The following is a 22,500-nucleotide window of genomic DNA, read 5'->3' as shown; positions in this document are numbered from 1 at the left end:
TGTGTGTGTGTGTGTGTGTGTTTTTATGTGTGTGTGTGTCTGGTGTGTCTATGTGTGTGTGTCTGGTGTGTGTGTGTGTCTGGTGTGTGTATGTGTGTGTGTGTATGTGTGTGTGTGTGTGTGGTGGTATAACTAATCTCTCTCTCTCTCTCCTCACAGTTGCTGCCCACTATGACCTGCTGACATCACCAGGCCCCGCCCCCTCTCTCCCCCTCCTCTTTCCTACAAAATGGCTCCGACCAATCGGCTGTCGCCGTGGCGGACATCGCCGGCGCCGCTGCTGCTTCTCGCCATTGCTTCCTGTTTCCTGTCCGAGTCGGCCGCGACCACGCCCTTCCCCAAAGACCTGCAGCCAATCAGCGTGGTCCACTCGGAGCGTGAGTAGCCTCCCTCTGATCTGATTGGTTCATGACGATTGAAAGGGGCGTTACAGTATTTGGTTATAAGTTTACACACCCACGCTAAAGTTGACTAAAAAAGAGGAATAAAAAAATAATCTTTTGGAATTGGATCTTAATGCCTTAATTCAAAAATTTTGGAAAAATCCAACCTTTAAATACACTGATTTTCTTTGTGAATGAATAATGTATCGTAAATAAATAAATAAATGTTCTTCTTTAAAATACAGGGGGCATAAGTCAGTCCACCCCTATGTTAGATTCCCATAGAGGCAGGCAGACTTTTATTTTGAAAGGCCAGTTATTTCATGGATCCAGGATACTATGCATCCTGATAAAGTTCCCTTGGCCTTTGGGATTAATATACCCCCCATCATCACATACCCTTCACCATACCCCCCCATCATCACATACCCTTCACCATACCCCCCACATCATCACATACCCTTCACCATACCCCCCACATCATCACATACTCTTTCTGTCTCTCTCTCTCTCTCTCTCTCTCTTTCTCTCTCTGTGTCTCTCTGTGTCTCTCTCTCTCTGCAGAGTCCTACCAGTTTCCGGGGTTTCAGGGTCTTCTTCAGGACAACGACACGCTGCGTCTGGGTCTGGACTTCCAGAGGCTGCTCCGCATCAACCACATGTTGTACATCGCTGCCAGGTCAGTCCACGCACACAGAGACACACACACAGACACACAAACACACACACAGAGACACACAGAGAGACACAGAGACACACAGAGACACACAGAGACACAAACACAAACACACAGAGACACACACAGACACACAGAGACACACAAAGACACACAAACACGAACACAGAGACACGCAAAGACACACAGACACCAAGAGACACAAACACACACACAGAGACACAATCACAAACACACACACAGGGACACACGCGCACACACACACATAACACACAGAGACACACAGAGGCACGCACACACACACACATATACTCACACAGACACACAGAGACACACACACACACACACAGACATACACACACACACACACACACACACACACACACACACACACACACACACACATACAGACACACACACACACACACACACATAGACACTCACACACAGTTTGACACTGCAAAGATTTGACTATATCTGAATCTGAAAGTTGTAACAAGACGTGACAGGATACAAACAAGCTGATGATATGTGTGTGTGTGTGTGTGTGTGTGTGTGTGTGTGTGTGTGTGTGTGTGTGTGTGTGTGAGTGTTGTGTGTGTGTGTGTGTGTGTGTGTGTGTGTGTGTGTGTGTGTGTGTGTGTGTGTGTGTGTGTGTGTGTGTGTGTGTGTGTGTGTGTGTGTGTGTGTGTGTGTGTGTGTGTGTGTAGGGATCATGTGTTTGCTGTTAACCTGACGACGGCTTCAGACCACTTCGTCCCTCAGCTGGTGAGTAGGATGACATCATCAACAGATTACTTTGGGTTGGTTGTTAGTGGAAGACAGACAGACAGACAGACAGACAGACAGACAGACAGACAGAGAGACAGAGAGACAGATACAGACAGAGAGCCAGAGAGACAGAGAGAGAGACAGACAGACAGACAGAGAGAGAGAGAGAGAGACAAACAGACAGACAGACAGACAGATACAGACAGACAGAGACAGTCAGACAGACAGACTGTCTGCAGGAGACACGAGAACAAAAGGACACGCTGCCTTTGATCCGCTCACCTCCACCTCATCAAAGAGAACGGTTGCAGGGCGGCCCGGGCAGTAACGGGCCTCCCAATGCATTGTGGGAAGGCCTACAGCTGCTCTCCCGGTGCATTGTGGGAAGGCCCACAGCTGCTCTTTGATCTCGTTAATCTCTATCCGTCTCCGTCTCCGTCCTCAACATCCTCTCCGGCTGAACGTCCAAACAGACACATTGGGCTGATGTTTCTCTCGCTTTTGAATTTTCTCGCTTTTTATACTTTTGTTGACGTTCGTACGAAAAAATAAAAAATAAAGTCGCGGAGTTCCTCACGATCTTGCAAAGTTTTCATAGATTTATTTACGTCGCAAAATAAATTCTCCGAGGTTGACTTTCAACAGAATATATATTGTACCAAACTCAGGTGTTCACCCAGACCCTCGTTATACTTTCAGGATTTTCATGTTATGATTATATTGAAATATTTAAAAAGTAAAGTCGTAATATTTCAATCTCTCGTCGTAATATTGTACGGAAAACATTTTAAAAAGAAGAAGTCGTAATTGTTAAAAAAAAAGTTGTACAATTTCTAGAAAACAAGTTGTAACATTTCAAGAAAAAAGTCGTAAAATTTCTAGAAAAATAGTCGTAATATTTAAAGAATAGTTGTAACATTTAAAAAAAAAAAGATTCTAACATTTCAAGAAAATAGTCGTAAAATTTCTAGACAAAAAGTGGTAAAATTTCAAGACAAAAAGTGGTAAAATTTCAAGACAAAAAGTCGTAAAATTTCAAGACAAAAAGTCGTAAAATTTCAAGACAAAAAGTCGTAAAATTTCAAGACAAAAAGTCGTAATATATTTTGCTTTTGTGATGCCATCTTTTTCATCTTTCTCATTGTCTTTTTGTCCCTTTCACTTCTCCTTTGAGCGGCCCGGTCTTTTCTCTTTCACTATCACACCGTGGTTTACTTCTGGGTTTGATTTTTGATATCGTCTCATCCTTCTTCTTCTTCTTCCTCTTCTTCTTCTTCTTCTTCTTCTGTTGTTTCAGAAGCTGACGTGGCGCTCCAAAGACGTCAGCAAGTGTACAGTGAGAGGGAAGAACAGCGTGAGTTCATTTCTCCTCTTCTTGCAAGAATGTGTTTTGTTTGGTGTTGACGAGGATGCCTGACACTTCCAATTACACACACACAAACACACACATAGACAGACAGGAACACACACACACAGAGACACACACACTCACACACGCACACACAGACACACAGATACACAGACACACACATAAACACACACACATAACACAAACACACACACACACACGCTTACACACACCACAGATCATACACACACAGACACATAGACAACACACACAACCACACACAACACACAGACACACACACACACACACACACACCTCACACACACAATCAAAGACATAACACAGACACACACATGCAGACTAACAAACAGACAGACACAACACGCAGACACACACACACACACATGCACACATGCATGCATGCCCACACCACACACATCACACACACACACACACACAACACACACACACACAGCACACACACACACACAGACACACACACCACACACAGGCACACAGACACACAGATATAGGACACACAAACACACAGACACACACACAACACACACACACACATGCACACACACAACACACATACGCCACACACACACACACACACAGGACCAGACACACAATCGCGGGAACACTGACGTGTTTTTTTTTTTTTTTTTGTTGTAAGTTGTTGTGGGGGAACATGGACGGATCGATCGCCACACAAGGTAATCCAACACCAGAAGCAGGATAAAAACACACACACACCCCACACGTGTGCCATGAGGCATATAGACCACAGGCCCTATACACGGAGATATTTAGACCTTAGTTTTGGTACCCTGCTTTATTTTTTTTAATGTGTCCCCTATCTGTTCTCGTCCTTTTTATTTTAAGTCTTGACTTAGACCCTTGTGCTCCCAATATCTTTTTTTTAGACCTTAACATTCTTTCTTCCCTCTTTATCTTTTATCTTTTTTATATTATATATACTCTCCTCTCCTCTCTCCTTTATCTCTCTATTTTTTATACATGTCCTCCCCTCCTTCTATCTTATTCACCCCTTTTATATAGCCTTTAGTGGTCCCCAATACTCTACTCTTTTGTCCTTTGTTTTTTTTTTTTTTTTTTTTTTTTTTTTTTTTTTGATTTTTTTTTTTTTTTGTTTTTTTTTTTTTTTTTTTTTGCCCCACAAAACCATACACAGAGAACGAACACATAGCCCTGTTAGTACTATTATTGACAGAGGCACAGACCACACATGTAGCAATCCCAGAGAATCTAGGTTTTTTATCGACTGTACACGGAGACACAGAGTGATCAATTTTTACTCAGAAATCATTTTTTTTTTTTTGTTTTTTTTTTTTTGTGTGTGTTGTTTTTTTTGTGTTTTGTGTTTTGTGTTTTTTTGTTTGAATTTTTTTTTTTGTTTTTGTGTTATTTAGTGTGTGTTGTTGTTTGTGTGTGTGTGTGTGTGTGTGAAACGCATGTGTGTGTGTGTGTGTGTGTGTGTGTGAATGTATGTGGTGCATGTGTGTAATCCAGTAAAAGGTGTGTAGTTAAAAATATGTGTTTTTTTTTTTGTGTGTGTGTGTGTTATTGTGTGTGTGTGTAATGTATGTGTGTGTGTTGTGTGTGTGTGTGTGTGTGTGTGTATTGTCGCTGTGATGTGTGTGTGTTCGTGTGTGTGTGTGTGTGTGTGTGTGTGTGTGGTTGTTGGTGGTTTTTTTGTGTGTGTGTGTGTGTGTGTGTGTGTGTGTGGTCCGCCTGAATGTCTATATCCACGCTCCAGCCAATCAACTAGAATGAAGTGTGCACCGCGCCCACAACCAAACAAAAAACACCTTCTTCACAACAGCCACAGTTTCAGGTGCCAATCCCGAGTCGTGTTCCCTTTTCCTCGCCTTGTGGGTTTGATTGACAGGCGCTGACCCCGTTTAGCAGGAGCTGCGTGTGCTTTGCAACTGCCGGCGGCGGGAAAAGAACAACTTTACCTGCAGACGAGGAGCTTTTCTGTCCTTTCTTTTCTTTCAACAGTTTGGATCCAAAACGAAATGAAAAAACTGTGACGCTCTCGCTCTCGTTTTATCGAAATAAAGTCAGTTTCTGCCTCTTTTTAGGAGGGGGGAGTAAAAAAAAATTTGTCATCCATCCTCAACATTTGTTGTGTTCTGGTTTCAGAACGATGAAGACATTTGGAGAACATTTAAACACAAAACAGGATGTAACAAAGGGAGAAAAATGCCAGAATATTTTGTGTTTTTCATTGCTTTTTCGTCGCATTTTCTTATTCAGTCCCTCCAGAAAAATGTGATAATGCGATCGCATAATTCAACGCATAATCAGCCAAAGTCCGCAGATTTTTCAAAAGGACTGCTTATTGCGTTTTTTTCATATTTTTCTGAATTTTGTTCATGCTTTTTTTCCTCTCTTTCTCCGGGAAGTGAAGCTGCCTTCAAGTGCGCTCGGAAACATCGAGATCTAAAAACCATCTGACTGAAAACCGTAGCTGTGAAAAATAATGTCTGCTTGTGCTACTTTGGGGGGCTTAAAGAACACAACAGAACGGCACACAAGTGGGCCATTTTCAGTCACACTCCCCCTGCCTTTTTTAAATGTCCCCTTTAAATGTCCCCTTTAACTAGAAGCTCATGTCAAACTATGCCTTTACTGTACGTGCACTTCTGCCTAAAACAAGAAAAAATGTCAGTGTAGAAACTCAACGGTGGAGGGAGAATCAGACCCTGAAATGTCATGCCATGCTTAATAGGCGCTATATGTATTATTATATTATATGTGTTCAACGCATTCTCATGAATGGGTTCGTATGATATCGTACTAAAAAGTAATGCACACTAAAACGTATGATATTATATGAAAACTTGGAGACCGCAGGCTGGTCATGTGACATCGGCTACAGAGCAGCAGTTGCTAGCTGTTTAAGCCGCTACAGAGCTTTGTGACAGCAAGGGTCTTGTGTTTTCTCTTTAACTTCTTCAGGACATGAACACCTGTTTCCTGGGTGAAAGTCTTGTGTTTTCTCTTTAACTTCTTCCGGGACATGAACACCGCTCCCCGACTTTAAAACTCTCTGTTTTAGGAGCCAAACATCCCCCTTTCTGACCTCCTCCCTGCAGCTACAAACAGCAGATACGGTTTATTTATGAGCCTGAACGCTACGTTAGCATTCAGCTTATGTAGCCTCTGAACACAGTTATCATGAACACTGCTGCTCGGCTGACAGTGAAGTATCATCCTAGTGCTATCCGCTCTGATAACGTCTCGGTAACATTGTCAGCTGCATAATTAACTGAGATACGATGGCGGGAATTAACAGTTAGTGCTGTCATGATCTTTTTTTTTTAAAGCTCCGGGAGCCTCAGTCACCACAACTGCTGCAACTACAACATCACTCTATATTCTACCACGAATAAGTATGGTTGTAGAAACTGGCTGTGATCCTCTGTGTGCGAGAGCTTCTTCAGCTCGGCTGTCTGACTCCCCTCGAGTTTTTCTGCCTCTCAGTCCTTTCTGCCGCAGCCGAGACCTTGTCGTGGCCCTTCATGTGCGTCCATTAAGCAGAGAGAATGGCTACACTGCTGATCAGTGCGGCAGATAATCTTCATCACCTCATCGTGACGAGAGCAGACGTTCTCCTGGAGCTTCTTGGACGGCTCCAACAGCTTGTGTTTCTTTGAAAGATTCATAATGATGCTGAAGTGCAGTAGCCGAGATAACGTGGGTGATTGGGTGCGGCCCCGTGCCAATTAGGGGCCCCTGAAATGCCACAGATCTTGCGTCTTGACGAGAACGGGGCCCTCGCCAAGTGACACATTGCAGATTATTAGCTGAAAGAAGCAAATTACTGCATATGATCTGACGTTGTGATAATCCAGCTCATTTTATCTTCATTTTATTCTTATCAAACGTATATATAATAGTGCCGTGTCAGTTATATAGCGTGGTACTGATTGAGCGCTCTTGGCCTGTTCAGCACCATCGCTGTCCAGCAGCTGTCGCTGTCCGTGGTGCTGAAACACTGTTGCTTTCTTTGTTCATCAATACAGACTTGTCAAAACATGTGGCTTTTCTGTTTTATTCTAGGGCTGCTCCCTCTTAGTCGATTAGTCGACTAATCGGTCCTTTTGGTCTTAGTCAACTTAGATTTCTTTAGTCCATTAGTCATATTTCATGCTTTTTTCATGCTGAATGACTTATTTCCAAGAAACGTACGAGCACATCTCTGGTAAACACAAGAATTAAAGTGGTGCTTTTTGCACGACTCTTTGCGGAGAAACTCAGATTTACAGACCTGTCGATTAAATCAACTAATCGATTAGTCGCTACAACTGAGTGAGTGTTAGTCGACTAAGGATTTCTTCAGTCGAGCACAGCCCTATTTTATTTGACATATAGGCTTACTTGGCTCAACAGGTGACACATTATAACGTGCATTCATCAGATATTTTACCTTTTTTTTAACGGTTTTAATTTTAAAATGACTTGGTAGCAGAGGGCCCCATGATGAAGCTCTGCCCCCACTGTACTGAGAGTCTAGCTCCGCCCCTGCTGAAGGGGGTGCTCACGGTAAGACGCCACACATTGCAGACAGGACTTGATGGCTTTCAGTTTTCTCCCCTATGCAGAAATCACAAGGCCACATCTTCAGCTCCAGCATAGCAATGATTAGCAGGGAGTCCAGTCTTCTTCTTGCCTAGAAATGTAGACGCCCCCTAGCGGCAGCAAGTCTAATGTTGCAGCCAGGGGTCGGTCTAGCAACTTTCCGTTGGCTTTGCGAGCTGGAAAAAACAAACTCTGGTCGGGCCAATCACATCGTGTATAGAGTTGGTGGGCGGGGCTTATGGCTGCTGCTGCTGCTGGTGAACAGCGGTCTTCTGGAAGACTTGGAGTTCAGCTTTTCTTTGAGAAAAGATCAAAGAACGGCACTGAAGTCATTCTTAAAAAAGGGAAGATTTGTTCAGAGTTTAAAGTTGAATCTATCAACCAGGCGTGGTATGGTTCACAAAACCCATGGTTTGGTTCGTATCACGGTTTTCGGTTCTTGTTATTTTTTTCTTTTCATCTTTAACACACCAGAAATATACTTCAGCATAAGATATATAGCTTAATTTGCTTAATTATCCACAATGTAGGATACAGTATTAAATAATTATATAGTTATATCATGTAATCATGCACAATCTGAATTTGACTTGACTTTAAGCCCATTATTGGGACCAACTCTGAGGAAAGCTAGCTGAGATTTTGCTACAGGAAGAGGGAAGACATTGATGATTTCAACAAGCTTTTCATTTATTTGGCAAAAAAAAGGAGAATGTGTATCGCCATCTACAGGAACGTATGTGTCTTTTTAGCACATGAAGATTGAAATATTACAGAATATCAATTGAAATAACTTGCATTTATCAAACTGCCAACTTCAGTGTAGCTCTTACAAAAATGTATCCTTTGAAAGAAAAAGAGAGGAACTCTTAAAGCTCCGTCTTTTGAATAAGTCAGAATACGTTAAACATAAAAACAGTTTACATTGTTAGTTAATGTCCTATCCTGGCCTGGGCTGGCCTGGGACACACAGTCATACCGTTTGATAAAGTACTTATTGGACTTATCATTGCACTTACAATAACGAGCGTAGCTGTCAGGTCCTCCTGTATACGTCTCATCTCCGTTTTTTCCTGCATCCAGCGTGTGTGTTTGTGTGTGTTTGTGTGTGTGTGTGTGTGTGTGTGTACGCGCGTCAGTCGCGGGGTGGAACTGAGCAGAGCCCCTGCAGAGACCCGACAGGATCTAAACAGCAGCCACTTCAGCGACTTTAGAGTGAAAAATCGTTACGAAAGGGAAACACAGCTGTCTGAGGTCACATACGGGGCAACTGACGGGCACGAGGCTACTACACACACACACACACACTCCGAACCGAGACAAGCGGACCGAACGGTTCGGATGTTTTTTCATGAACCGTACCACCCCTACTACCAACTAGCGTTGCTCTGGTTGGTTGTAGCGCTATCCTATTGCGTGCAGAGAGAATTTGAAGGACAACCGTTTATCCCGCCCCTCGGATTGAGCCCTGACCAATGGGGAGTTCCCAGACCCAACATCTGGATGTGGGGCAATCTTGTCAGGCTATAGTCTTCTTCAGCTCCTCCACTAAATCTGCCAACGCGGTGCTTTTCACCAGTACAGGCCTCGGTGTGAAGCTCTGCCTGCACTGAGGTCAGCTGTACATTTCCTTCTCATCGTTTCCATCCCAGAAGCCTTTAATACAGTTCACGCAGTAGCTGCGTCCACAGGGAACAGTCCATAGATAGATACAGTGCCTTGCGAAAGTATTCGGCCCCCTTGAACGTTTCGACCTTTTGCCACATTTCAGGCCTCAAACATAAAGATATAAAACTGTAATTTTTTGTGAAGAATCAACAACAAGTGGGTCCCAATTATGAAGTGGAACGAAATTCTTGGCTATTTCAAACTTTTTAACAAATAAAAACTGAAAAAGTGGGCGTGCAAAATTATTCAGCCTTTACTTTCAGTGCAGCAAACTCTCTCCAGAAGTTCAGTTAGGGATCTCTGAATGATCAATGTTGACCTAAATGACTAATGATGATAAATAGAATCCAGCTGTGTGTAATCAAGTCTCCGTATAAATGCACCTGCTCTGTGATAGTCTCAGAGGTCCGTTTAAAGCGCAGAGAGCATCATGAAGAACAAGAACACACCAGGCAGGTCCGAGATACTGTTGTGGAGAAGTTTATAGCCGGATTGGATACAAAAAGATTTCAAGCTTTAAACATCCCAAGGAGCACTGTGAGATAATATTGAAATGGAAGGAGTATCAGACCACTACAAATCGAAGACCCGGCCGTCCCTCTAAACTTTCAGCTCATACAATGAGAAGACTGATCAGAGATGCAGCCAAAGAGGCCCATGATCACTCTGGATGAACTGCAGATATCTACAGCTGAGGTGGGAGACTCTGTCCATAGGACAACAATCAGTCCTGCACAAATCTGGCCTTTATGGAAGAGTGGCAAGAAGAAAGCCATTTCTTAAAGATATCCATAAAAAGTGTAGTTTAAAGTTTGCCAAAAGCCACCTGGGAGACACCACAAACAGGTGGAAGAAGGTGCTGTGGTCAGATGAAACCAAAACGAACTTTTGGCAACAATGCAAAATGTTATGTTTGAGATTAAAAGCGAAACACAGCTCATCACCTGAACACACCATCCCCACTGTCAAACATGGTGGTGGCAGCATCATGGTTTGGGCCTGCTTTTCTTCAGCAGGACAGGGAGATGGTTAAAATTGATGGGAAGATGGATGGAGCCAAATACAGGACCATTCTGGAAGAAAACCTGATGGAGTCTGTAAAAGACCTGAGACTGGACGATTTGTCTTCCAACAAGACAATGATCAAAACATAAAGCAAAATCTACAATGGAATGGTTTACAAATAAACATATCCAGGTGTTAGAATGGCCAAGTCAAAGTCCAGACCTGAATCAATCCAGAATCTGTGGAAAGAACTGAAAACTGCTGTTCACAAACGCTCTCCATCCAACCTCACTGAGCTCGAGCTGTTTTGCAAGGAGGAATGGGAAAAATCGTCTCTCGATGTGCAAAACTGATAGAGACATACCCCAAGCGACTTACAGCTGTAATCGCAGCAAAAGGAGTGGCTACAAAGTATTAAACTTAAGGGGCTGAATAATTTTGCCGCCCAAATATTTCAGTTTTTTATTTGTTTAAAAGGTTTGAAATATCCAATAAATTTCGTTCCACTTCATGATTGTGTCCCACTTGTTGTTGATTCTTCACAAAAAATTACAGTTTTATATCTTTATGTTTGAGGCCTGAAATGTGGCAAAAGGTCGAAAAGTTCAAAGGGGCCGAATACTTTCGCAAGGCACTGTACATCCTCCAGACAGATACAACAGCAGCATCGCACGTCGTCTGCTCGATCTGCTCGCTGCGCCATTTCGTCTCTCGACAGCAGGGAACGTCTCAACGCTTTCACTCTCCTCGCGGCAGAGACGTGCGTCACACAGGAAGTCTCGCCTTCCTTTGTTACACAACTGCGTGCTGAGCTGCAGCTCTGTGGTTGTTCAGCTCTTTCCATTTACAGCGTGTTAGTCACAACTCTCTGGAAACTGTGTGGGTGTGTGTTTGTGTGTGTGTGTGTGTGGGTGTGTGGGTGTGTTTGTGTGTGTATTTATCGGGATGTGTTTGTGTGTGTGTGTGGGTGTGTTTGTATGTGTATGCTTGTGTGTGCGTGTGTGTTTGTGTCTGTGTGTGCTTGTGTTTGTGTGTGTGTGTGTGATTGTGTGTATGCTTGTGTTTGTGTCTGTGTATGCTTGTGTTTGTTTGTGTGTGTGTGTGTTTGTGTGTATGCTTGTGTGTGTGTGTTTGTGTGTTTCGTGTGTGTTGTGATTGTGTTTGTTTGTGTGTGTGTGATTGTGTGTATGCTTGTGTCTGTGTGTGCTTGTGTTTGTTTGTGTGTGTGTGTGTGTGTGTGTGATTGTGTGTATGCTTGTGTGTGTATGCTTGTGTCTGTGTGTGCTTGTTTGTTTGTGTGTGTGTGTGTGTTTGTGTATGCTTGTGTGTGTGTCTGTGTATGTGTTGTGTTTGTTTGTGTGTGTGTTTGTGTATATGTTTGTGTGTGTTTGTGTATGTGTGTGTGTTTGTGTGTGTGTGCTGTTGTTTGTTGTGTGTGTTTGTGTGTGTCTGTGTGTGCTTGTGTTTTTGTGTGTGTGTGTGTTTGTGTGTCTGTGTGTGTTTGTGTGTGTATTTATCGGGGTGTGTTTGTGTGTGTGCGTGTTTGTGTGTATGTGTGTGTTTGCGTTTGTGTGTGCTTGTGTTTGTGTATGCTTGTGTGTTTGTTTGTGTCTGTGTGTGTGCGTGTTTGTTTGTGTGTGTGTTTGTGTGTATGCTTGTGTGTGTGTTTGTGTCTGTGTATGCTTGTTTGTTTCTGTGTGTGTATTTGTGTGTGCTTGTGTGTGTGTTTGTGTCTGTGTATGCTTGTTTGTTTCTGTGTGTGTGTGTGTGTGTGTGCTTGTGTGTGTGTGTTTGTGTATATGTTTGTGTATGTGTTTGTGTGTGTGCGTGTTTGTGTGTATGTGTGTGTTTGCATTTGTGTTATAATCACAGCCCAATGGAGCAGCATCAGACTCATATTCTGACTAGAATCTGAGGCTAACTTTGTGCACTTTGTGTTTAAGTTTATTGTTGGGAAACAGAGACATATTGACCGTGTTTCCTGCCCCCCACACACACACACACACTCAGATGACGTCCTTGGAGCAGGTCGGAGAGGAAGTGGTTGGTCAGGCTCGCTGTCCCTTTGAGTCCGGACAATCCAACGTTGGACTGTTCGCTGGTGAGTCGGAGCTGACTTTAACGGCTGCAAAGTCATCAAAAGCCTCCCTTTATTTAATGGTTTTCAGCCCTTTCTTGTATGTCGCTACTACCAGTGTTGGAGAGTAACTAGTTACATGTAATTTCATTACAAAATAAAGGTAACTGCGATCCATTACAGTTACTGGGAAATGTGTAATTAAATGACAATGTTCATGATTACATAGACCTTTTTCACGGCAGACATGTTGACCAGTCCTTCCAGAAAAATGGAAGAGTTTTTTTTGTGATTGTTGCTGGGCAAAAATCCTTGATTATGCGGCACGTTTTCTTAGAAAATGCGATATGGAATATGCGGGATATTTATGCAATTTTATGTGATGAAATGCGGGGATTATGAAATCATTCAAGGCTTGCATATTTTGCGCGGAAATCGGTAATTTATGCGGCAAAAGTGCAGCCCCTCCCGCATAAATATGCAGACTTTGGCTGATTATGCATTGAATTCTTCGATCGTATAATCACGTTTTTCTGGAGGGACTGGTTGACATATCATAGTAGGAAAAGCACAGGTGTATTCAAACCCATTAATGATGGCTGCATTCCACTTAGGAGAGACCCTGGTATTAAACCATTACTGATGGCTGTATTCCACTTAGGAGAGGTCCTGTTATTAAACCATTACTGATGGCTGCATTCCACTTAGGAGAGGTCCTGGTATTAAACCATTAATGATCGCTGCATTCCACTTAGGAGAGACCCTGGTATTAAACCATTAATAATGGCTGCATTCCACTTAGGAGAGACCCTGGTATTAAACCATTAATGATGGCTGCATTCCACTTAGGAGAGGTCCTGGTATTAAACCATTAATGATGGCTGCATTCCACTTAGGAGAGACCCTCGTATTAAACCATTACTGATGGCTGCATTCCACTTAGGAGAGGCCCTGGCATTGTGCATGCTGACTCACTGAAATATCTTACTGGGACACTTGATGGAACTGAGCCATCGTTAAGGTTATCAATATCAGCTGTGCTTTTCCTACTATGACAAGTCAACATGTCTGCTGTGAAAATGGTCCTTTGGGGGCTACATCTGAAAAGTTTCCGTAAAAAGCTCGGATATATGTTGAATAATGTTCATTTTGTTGCTTTGCATTTTTTTTTATGTGAATAATGTCTTCTTTTGCCATTTCCAGCCACAGCTGATTAGTAAAGTTTGATGCTATTCTGATACTTTCGATTGGTTCTTCGTCTGACAATTAAATTATTGTCGGTAACCAGAGGTGTAATCTAATTGCAACTGATCTCAGCTGGTATTCTGTCTATAATAAAGTCCCTCCAGAAAAATGGGGCGCATTTTTTCAAATACGCTGCACTTTCTCCGCATAAATTGCCGAAAGTTGGAAAATGGTGCGTTTACTTCACACAAGAACAGCCATTTTCCCCTGTTGCCATGGGAATGTTATGAAGTGACGTAATTATGTCATCAAATCAATTTCTTTTTTCTTTTTCATCAAATTGCAGTTTTTGCAAGTTCCCACAATTTTTGCAAGGTCCCGTAATTTCATCGCATAAAATTGCATAAATATCCTGCATATTCCATCGCATTTTTTAAGAAAACGTGCCGCATAATCAAGGATTTTTGCCCCTTAACAATCACAAAAAAACTCATTTTTCTGGAAGGACTGATAGGGTCCCCAAAGTTTTGACCAGTAGTGTGTGTGTGTGTGTGTGTGTGTGTATATATATACATATACATATGTGTATATATGTATATATATATATATATATATATATATATATATATAGGCCAGAATCTGCCTTTGGGGGAGGGGAGGCCATATTATGCACCAATTTACAGTGGAAATACCTTAATTTACCCTATGTGAAGAAGAAAAACACAGATGACAATTCAAAATATATCAAAAACATATAATAGAAAGTATGTTGTTGCGTGTCATCGGGCATTTTTAAGCGGGTATATGGAAATCCAGGAGCTTTCTTTAGAGGGTCTACCTGCGTATAGCTGCTTATCACGTAGACTACACCACTGTTGGTAACCTATTACAGTTCTAAAGTAGGGGTGGGGGGAAAAATCAATACAGCACAGTATCGCAATATTTTTCGTGGCAATACTGTATCGATACACAGACGCCAAGTATCGAACTTTTATGACATATGTGTTGGTCAGTCTGTCTGCTTGACAATCCCCATTTTTGCAGCAATAAAATTGAAGTGAGATGAACAGACAGAGAAATATATGTCTTTTTAGATAAAACAGATGTTGACAAAATTGTCCTTTTGGGGACATCATTTGAAATTAGGAAAAATTTGAAGTTGGAAAAAAGGTAAATACACTGCAATATATCACAGAATATTGCAATATGTTTAAAATCGCAATAATATCGTATCGTGACATAAGTTTCGGGATGATATCGTATCGTGAGTCCTCCAGTGATTCTCACCCCTATTCTAAAGTAACCTTCCTAACACTGGCTACTGCATGTTGTGCTATTTATTGACGTAATATTTAAAGTAGTTTTTAAAATATAAATCAGGTTTATTGACCATGAATTCCAAAAATAAGTGTAAAACTAATAATAAGTTGGTGTGATGTATGTTTATACATGGTAGTCTAGTGAAAAAGAAGGGTTCAACGGCAAAAAAGCGGCAAAAACATTGAAAAAAAAGTGCCAAAAGTATCGCAAAAAGGGACAAAAACGTCAGAAAGTGTTGATTTTCAGTTCAAGTGGTCTCTGTTCTGCTGCTGCTGTTCCTCAGGGGGAGATTTCTACTCGGCCACCATGACGGACTTCCTGGCCAGCGACTCGGTCATCTACAGGAGTCTCGGAGATGGCCGACCCGTGCTCAGGACCGTGAAGTACGACTCCAAGTGGCTCCGAGGTCGGTCACTGGCCGCAGACACAAAAAACATTCACAACACAACTGATCTGCTGTTTTGTTCTGAGTTTTTCTCACTTTTTTATGACTTTTTCTTTCACATTTATTACGTTTTTTGGCAATTTGTTTACACCCCTTTTTTTATAAATATTCACAATTTCTTTGGAAGATTTTTTCGCCTTTTTTAAAAAGTTGTCTTAGTACAGTTGGAACCATCAGTTGATGAATTAATCATCGAATCCATTTGTGTGCTTTTACCGTTTTAATGTTTAAGTGTGTGATGTGAACCATGAAGGCTCCTCTGATTGGTTAACATGATACAGACCTACGTTAAGGCCCGCCCACTTTTTCAGTTCTTCTGAAGACCAAAAAAGATCCAAAACTACAAACTGAAATGTGACACTCACACAGAGAGACAGACACACACACACACCGACAGACACGCACATAGAGACACACACACACAGAGAGAAAGACACAGAGAGAGACAGACACACACAAAGAGAGACACACACACAGAGAAAGACACACACAGAGACAGACACACACACACACACACAGAAATTTATTGAGAGTAACTTTATTTGTGGCTACGCGATCTGTGCTGCCTGCGGATGATAATCATGTTTTTTTTTTCGAGGATTTACGACACTGCGCGACCGGTTTCACGCTTCCGGTCGTAGTTGTAGCGGTCCGCCGTTAGCCTCCACCGCTAACAGCTAAACTAACGTTAGTTTAGCTAACTAGCTAATTCGGCTAACCACTAGCTGACAGCTTGATTCAGTCTAAAATAACGTTAAAGTGCCCATATTATGAAAAAATCACTTTTTCTGGGATTTGGGGTGTTATTTTGGGTCTCTGGTGCTTCCACACACATACCAACAAAAAAACAACCATCCATGTAGCCTGACAAGCCAGACCCACATCCAGATGTTGGGTCTGGGAACTCACCATTGACGGAGCTCAATCCGAGCGGCGGGATAAACGGTTGTCTTTCAAATTCCCTCTGCACATAATAGGATAGCGCTACAACCAACCAGAGCAATGAAGAAGGTCGCAAAGCTAGTTGATAGATTAAAGTTGAAACTTTTGCCGTATCCGGTCGACAAAACTCCGAACACATCTTCCTTTATTAAGAATGACTTCAGTGCCGTTCTTTGTTCTTTTCTCAAAGAAAAGCTGAACTCCAAGTCTTCCAGAAGACCGCTCTTCCCAGCAGCAGCAGCCATAAGCCCCGCCCACAGACTCTATACACGATGTGATTGGCCTGACCAAAATTTGGTTTTTCCAGCTCGCAAGTCAACGGAGAGTGCCGAGACTGACCCTGGCTGCAAAATAAATTTGCTGCCGCTAGGGTGCGTCTTGATTTCTAGGCTAGCATCCATGCTGTTCTGAGTGAGACACGGTTTCTGAATGTGTCCTGCCTTCAGTCTCCAGGTGAGCTGTTCAAAATCTGCACGGCTTTCTACGTCACTAGCCGAAACGAGCTAGCGAGCTAGCGTTAGCATGCTAACGTTAGCACGCTACCTCGTTCTCAATAGCAAAGCACTGCTACAACACACACAAGTTCACCATAATCTACAAAAGAACTACTAACATGTGCATAATCGAGGATTTTTGCCCCGCAACAATCACAAAAAAACTCCTGAAAATTAGCATAATATGGGCGTTTTAAATAGCGTTCTGGGGAAAGTATAAAAAGCCAGTAAGTGTGAAGAAAAGGAGGCAACTGCCTTTTATCAGCCGATAACTGCTGGGACGTGTTGGACATCGGTGGGGGGGTGGGGGGGGGGGATGGGTTACCGTGACAACAGAAATCCACGAACTTGTTGTTCGTCTTCTGTCTGCAGAGCCTCACTTCCTGCACGCCATCGACTACGGAAACTACGTCTACTTCTTCCTCAGTGAGATCGCAGTGGAGTACACCGCCCTGGGCAAGGTGTGTGTGTGTGTGTGTGTGTGTGTGTGTGTGTGTGTGTGTGTGTTTTGACCGATATAAAACCGCCAATATAAAATGTTTAAAAAAGAACTGAAATATAAAGTCCCTCTCTCTCTCCGTCTCTCTCTCTCCCTCTCTCTCTCCCTCTCTCGCTCTCCCTCTCTCTCCCTCCCTCCCTCTCTCCCCCTCTCTCCGTCTCTCTCCATCTCTTTCTCCGTCTCTCTCTCCCTCTCTCTCCTTCTCACCGTCCCTCTCTCCCTCCCTCTCTCTCTCTCTCCCTCCTTCCATCTCTCTCTCTCCCCCTTTCTCCGTCTCTCTCCATCTCTCTCTCCGTCTCTCTCTCCCTCTCTCTCCTTCTCACCGTCTCTCTCCCACTCTCCCTCTCCCTCCTCTCTCCCTCTCTCTCTCTCTCCCTCCTTCCATCTCTGTCTCTCCCTCTCTCTCTGTCTCCCTCTCTCTCCCTCTCTTTCTCTCCCTCCCTCTCTCTCTCCCTCCCTCCCTCTACAGGTGGTGTTTTCCCGAGTTGCCCGTGTTTGTAAGAATGATAACGGAGGGTCTCCCCGAGTCCTGGAGAGATACTGGACTTCTTTCCTTAAGGTGACTTTACCGGAGACGATAGCGGCTCTCTGCTCTCCGTTGACTTGTATTATGTGAAGGTTTCCTCCTTTACCGGAGACGATAGCGGCTCTCTGCTCTCCGTTTACTTGTATTATGTGAAGGTTTCCTCCTTTACCGGAGACGATAGCGGCTCTCTGCTCTCCGTTGACTTGTATTATGTGAAGGTTTCCTCCTTTTACCGGAGACGATAGCGGCTCTCTGCTCTCCGTTGACTTGTATTATGTGAAGGTTTCCTCCTTTACCGGAGACGATAGCGGCTCTCTGCTCTCCGTTGACTTGTATTATGTGAAGGTTTCCTGCTCGTTGTCTGCTAGCAAACAACAGGAACCAAGAGCTGCTGTGTGACGATATGAACTAACAACATGTAAAGAACCCACAACGTTTTTGAATGGGAAGACTGTTGGATCCTGTTCAATAACTCAACACTTGTCTGTGTGTGTGTGTGTGTGTGTGTGTCTGTGTGTCTGTGTGTCTGTGTGTGTCTGTGTCTGTCTATCTCTCTGTGCTTGTGTGTGTGTCTGTGCCTGTATTTGTGTGTGTGCGTGCGTGTGTGTGTGTGTGTGTGTGTGTGTGTGTGTGTGTGTGCGTGCGTGTGTGTGTCTGTCTCTGTTCTTATCGCTTTGTGTGTGTGTGTTGTATGTTGCGTCAGCGTAGTGTATGCGGTGTGTGTTGTGTGTGCGTGCGAGCCTGTGTGTGTGTGTGTGTGTGTGTGTCTGTCTGTCTGTGTCCCTCTGTCTGTGTGTGTGTGTGTGTGTGTGTGTGTGTGTGTGTGTGTGTGTGTCTGTCTGTGTGTCCCTCTGTCTTTCTCTGTGTTGTGTGTGTGTGTGTATCTGCGTGTGTGTATGTGTATATGTGTGTGTGTCTGTGTGTGTGTGTGTGTGTGTGTGTGTGTGTGTGTGTGTGTGGTGTGTGTGTGTGTGTGATTTCAGGCTCGTCTGAACTGTTCGGTTCCCGGAGATTCGTTCTTCTACTTCGACATTCTTCAGTCTCTCACCAACGTGCTGCAGATCAACCAGAGACCGGCTGTGGTCGGAGTCTTCACCACGCAGGCAAACAGGTATCTCTGTGTGTGTGAGTGTGTGTTCGTTCTTCTCACTTTGTGTGGACCAGTTCAGTTTTAGTCTTTCAGTTTGAGGACATTGTTGGGAAAGAGGATATTTTGCAAAGTGAGGTCGATATTTCTTTGTAAAAGTGAGTACATGATTTGGAGAGTGATGACATTTTTAAACATGAGGACATTATCAGAACCTGAAGATATATTTTTTTTAATGTGTTCAACTTCAACTTCAATTTTATTTGTAAGGGACAGTGTGCAATTTAAACATAAATGTAGTCATTTAATGCATTGCACCAGAGTTAGCCTTAGGCTAATTTGCATCTGTAGTCCCACAGAAAACACAAATACAACAATTTAAAAACCAAACAATGCTCGGTTAGTAAAAACAATAAAATGCATCTCATATTACAGGTGCACACACACACACACAGCATGTTTACTGTGTTAATGGACTGAGAATGGGAGGAGGATTCTGTATTCGGTTTCGGATTCGGCAGAATCTTAACCAGTGGACTCGGTATTCGGCCGAACCCTAAAAAATCTGTATTCGGTGCATCCCTAGTTTGCAGCGTGTTGAAAGTGAACATCTCTGTTGTTCACTGCAGTATTCCCGGCTCAGCAGTTTGTGCTTTCTACATGGACGACATCGAGAAAGTTTTCAACGGGAAGTTCAAGGAACAGCGTACCGGCGACTCTTCCTGGACTCCCGTACTGGACGAGCAAGTCCCCCGACCGCGGTGAGTCTTACTTTATCTGAAAGATATAAAGTACATATGATAGATTTTGTTTAAAGGTCCCATGATTATGGTGCTCTTTGGATGCTTTTATATAGGCCTTAGTTGCCCCTAATATTGTATCTGAAGTATCTTTTATATAGACCTTAGTGGTCCCCTAATACTGTATCTGAAGTCTCTTTTATATAGACCTTAGTGGTCCCCTAATACTGTATCTGAAGTCTCTTTTATATAGACCTTAGTGGTCCCCTAATACTGTATCTGAAGTCTCTTTTATATAGACCTTAGTGGTCCCTAATACTGTATCTGAAGTCTCTTTTATATAGACCTTAGTGGTCCCCTAATACTGTATCTGAAGTCGCTTTTATATAGACCTTAGTGGTCCCCTAATACTGTATCTGAAGTCTCTTTTATATAGGCCTTAGTGGTCCCCTAATACTGTATCTGAAGTCTCTTTTATATAGGCCTTAGTGGTCCCCTAATACTGTATCTGAAGTCTCTTTTATATTGGCCTTAGTGGTCCCCTAATAGTGTATCTGAAGTCTCTTCTTATAAACATATCAAGATAGACAAATTTTTGTGTTAGTTGTAAGAAAATATGAGCAGAAACTGCACATTAATATGTAACTTTCATAATTTTTTTTAGTGCTGCCTTTTATATTCAATTCAGTGTTCAATTTGTTAAAATTAGTTGTTATAAAATCTGAAATGAGTTTCTGTTTTTGTTGCTTCAGGCCCGGGACCTGTGCCGGAGACGGTGCAGCTGCGGACTACAAGTCGTCGGTTCAGTTCCCCGACGAAACGCTGACGTTCATCAAGTCGTTCCCTCTGATGGACGAAGCTGTTCCCTCCGTCAATGACCGACCCTGCTTCACCCGGACCGCCAGCAGGTAACACGCATGCACACACACACACACACACACACACACACATGCACAAACACACACAGACACCTACACACCGTATATAATTGCTGTAAATGGAGCATGCCCCTGGACCCCCCCCTTTAGGTTTGGGCTGATGCGACTGTGGGATGTCAAGAGGAAAGTATGAGGAATGCGATCTGAACCCCCGAAGAGGCGAGTTTCAAAGTTACAGCAGCTCTGGGAGGCAACGAAGCAACCATCCCGACAATAGTCGTCTGCATCGGCTCAAAGAAAGTTCTTTGAACGTCTCTGACCTTTTAATCTTCAAACGAGTTTCTGACTCATTCTAATTATCAGTCTGGAAATAATGGCGAGACTCTTAATTCTACGTTTTGAATTAGCCTCGAGCTGACCCAGATAATGATGATGTCGATAATAATTAACTCTGTCAAATCTCCAACAAACCCATTGTTCACTTCCTACATTTCCCAGCATGCCCTTTTATAATATGCCCTTTATACACCAATAAACTAAGTGAGACTTTGCGATGGATTTGATTGGTTCCACGTTGTCAGATCACAAGTTGGACATGTAAGTAATGAAACTGAGTTTATTAGGGGACTCTCTTCCGATCGAGGTAGTCTCACATTGCCAGGTCTGGCTACACCACAGATGCATTCTGGGATAGGAGAAGAAAACGCTCTGGGTTGTTTTGCATTTCTTTAAACCAATCACAGTCGTCTTGGGCGGGGTGCTAAGCTCCGGACGCAGCGAGAAAACCCCACATACAATATTAAATGAAATTAACTGTTGACACAATACAGTAACGTGAGCTATTTCAATTGCTATTTTTTCAATAATTTAACCACCCTTTGAACAGTTTTTTTAAGCCATGTACCCCTTAACCAGCGCAAATAATTTTTTGGTAGTAAAAAAAGAAGTCTATGTAAAGAGGAATGCCAGCGATAGATTTACTAAACAACAGCCTTGGACCTGGAAAATATTAAAATGCTGATGGAAAAAGGAGACAAAAACTTGGAAAAAGACGGTAGAAAGAAGGAAGGAAGGCAAGATTAGGTCGAAAATAGTAACAGAAAGTTTGATGAAAGTGACAAAAACTTTGAAAAAAGAGTCAAAATCTTCGAAGAAAAAAAGACAGTAGAAAAAAGTAGTGAAGAAAGGCAAAAATAGATCAAAATAAATGAGAAAACCTTCAAAAACTGGTGACAAAACTCCTAGGTGGACACGTACTCACTGCAGTCCTCCAGAGTACCCCTAGGGGACACCAACCCCCCCTTGCAGTCCCCCAGAGTACCCCTAGGTGGACACGTACCTACTGCAGTCCTCCAGAGTACCCCTAAGGGGACACGTACCCACTGCAGTCCTCCAAAGTACCCCTAGGTGGACACGTACCCACTGCAGTCCTCCAAAGTACCCCTAAGGGGACACGTACCCCACTGCAGTCCTCCAGAGTACCCCTAGGTGGACACGTCCACACTGCAGTCCTCCAAAGTACCCCTATGTGGACACGTCCCCACTGCAGTCCTCCAAAGTACCCCTAAGGGGACACGTACCCACTGCAGTCCTCCAAAGTACCCCTAAGGGGACACGTACCCACTGCAGTCCTCCAGAGTACCCCTAGGTGGACACGTACCCACTGCAGTCTTCCAAAGTACCCCTAGGTGGACACGTACCCACTGCAGTCCTCCAAAGTACCCCTAAGGGGACACGTACCCACTGCAGTCTTCCAGAGTACCCCTAGGGGGACACGTACCCATTTGAGAAAAACTGGTCTAGACCACTCTATAATTTACATGACCCAACAATAGTTATGTT

General features: G+C 43.2%; 1 protein-coding gene across 1 annotated transcript in view; it reads left to right on the top strand.

Annotated features, from left to right (window-relative positions):
* Nucleotides 1-204: 204 nt before the first annotated feature.
* LOC120570952 (semaphorin-6D-like) overlaps nucleotides 205-22,500 on the top strand; it is a 132,620-nt gene continuing 110,324 nt past the window's right edge. Inside the window, exons 1-11 of the mRNA XM_039819639.1 lie at nucleotides 205-377; nucleotides 948-1,062; nucleotides 1,770-1,827; nucleotides 3,128-3,241; nucleotides 12,476-12,566; nucleotides 15,331-15,453; nucleotides 17,301-17,389; nucleotides 17,897-17,986; nucleotides 18,937-19,064; nucleotides 19,670-19,801; nucleotides 20,533-20,688. Coding sequence (XP_039675573.1) covers nucleotides 230-377; nucleotides 948-1,062; nucleotides 1,770-1,827; nucleotides 3,128-3,241; nucleotides 12,476-12,566; nucleotides 15,331-15,453; nucleotides 17,301-17,389; nucleotides 17,897-17,986; nucleotides 18,937-19,064; nucleotides 19,670-19,801; nucleotides 20,533-20,688 — 1,244 coding nt within the window. The 5' untranslated portion in view covers nucleotides 205-229. The remainder of the gene's footprint in view (nucleotides 378-947; nucleotides 1,063-1,769; nucleotides 1,828-3,127; nucleotides 3,242-12,475; nucleotides 12,567-15,330; nucleotides 15,454-17,300; nucleotides 17,390-17,896; nucleotides 17,987-18,936; nucleotides 19,065-19,669; nucleotides 19,802-20,532; nucleotides 20,689-22,500) is intronic.

This window comes from Perca fluviatilis, chromosome 13, assembly GCF_010015445.1.
Source record: "Perca fluviatilis chromosome 13, GENO_Pfluv_1.0, whole genome shotgun sequence".
In the NCBI taxonomy this organism is placed as follows: Eukaryota; Metazoa; Chordata; class Actinopteri; order Perciformes; family Percidae; genus Perca; species Perca fluviatilis.
Note: the sequence above shows the minus strand (reverse complement) of the source record. Positions and strands in the feature narration are given on the sequence as shown.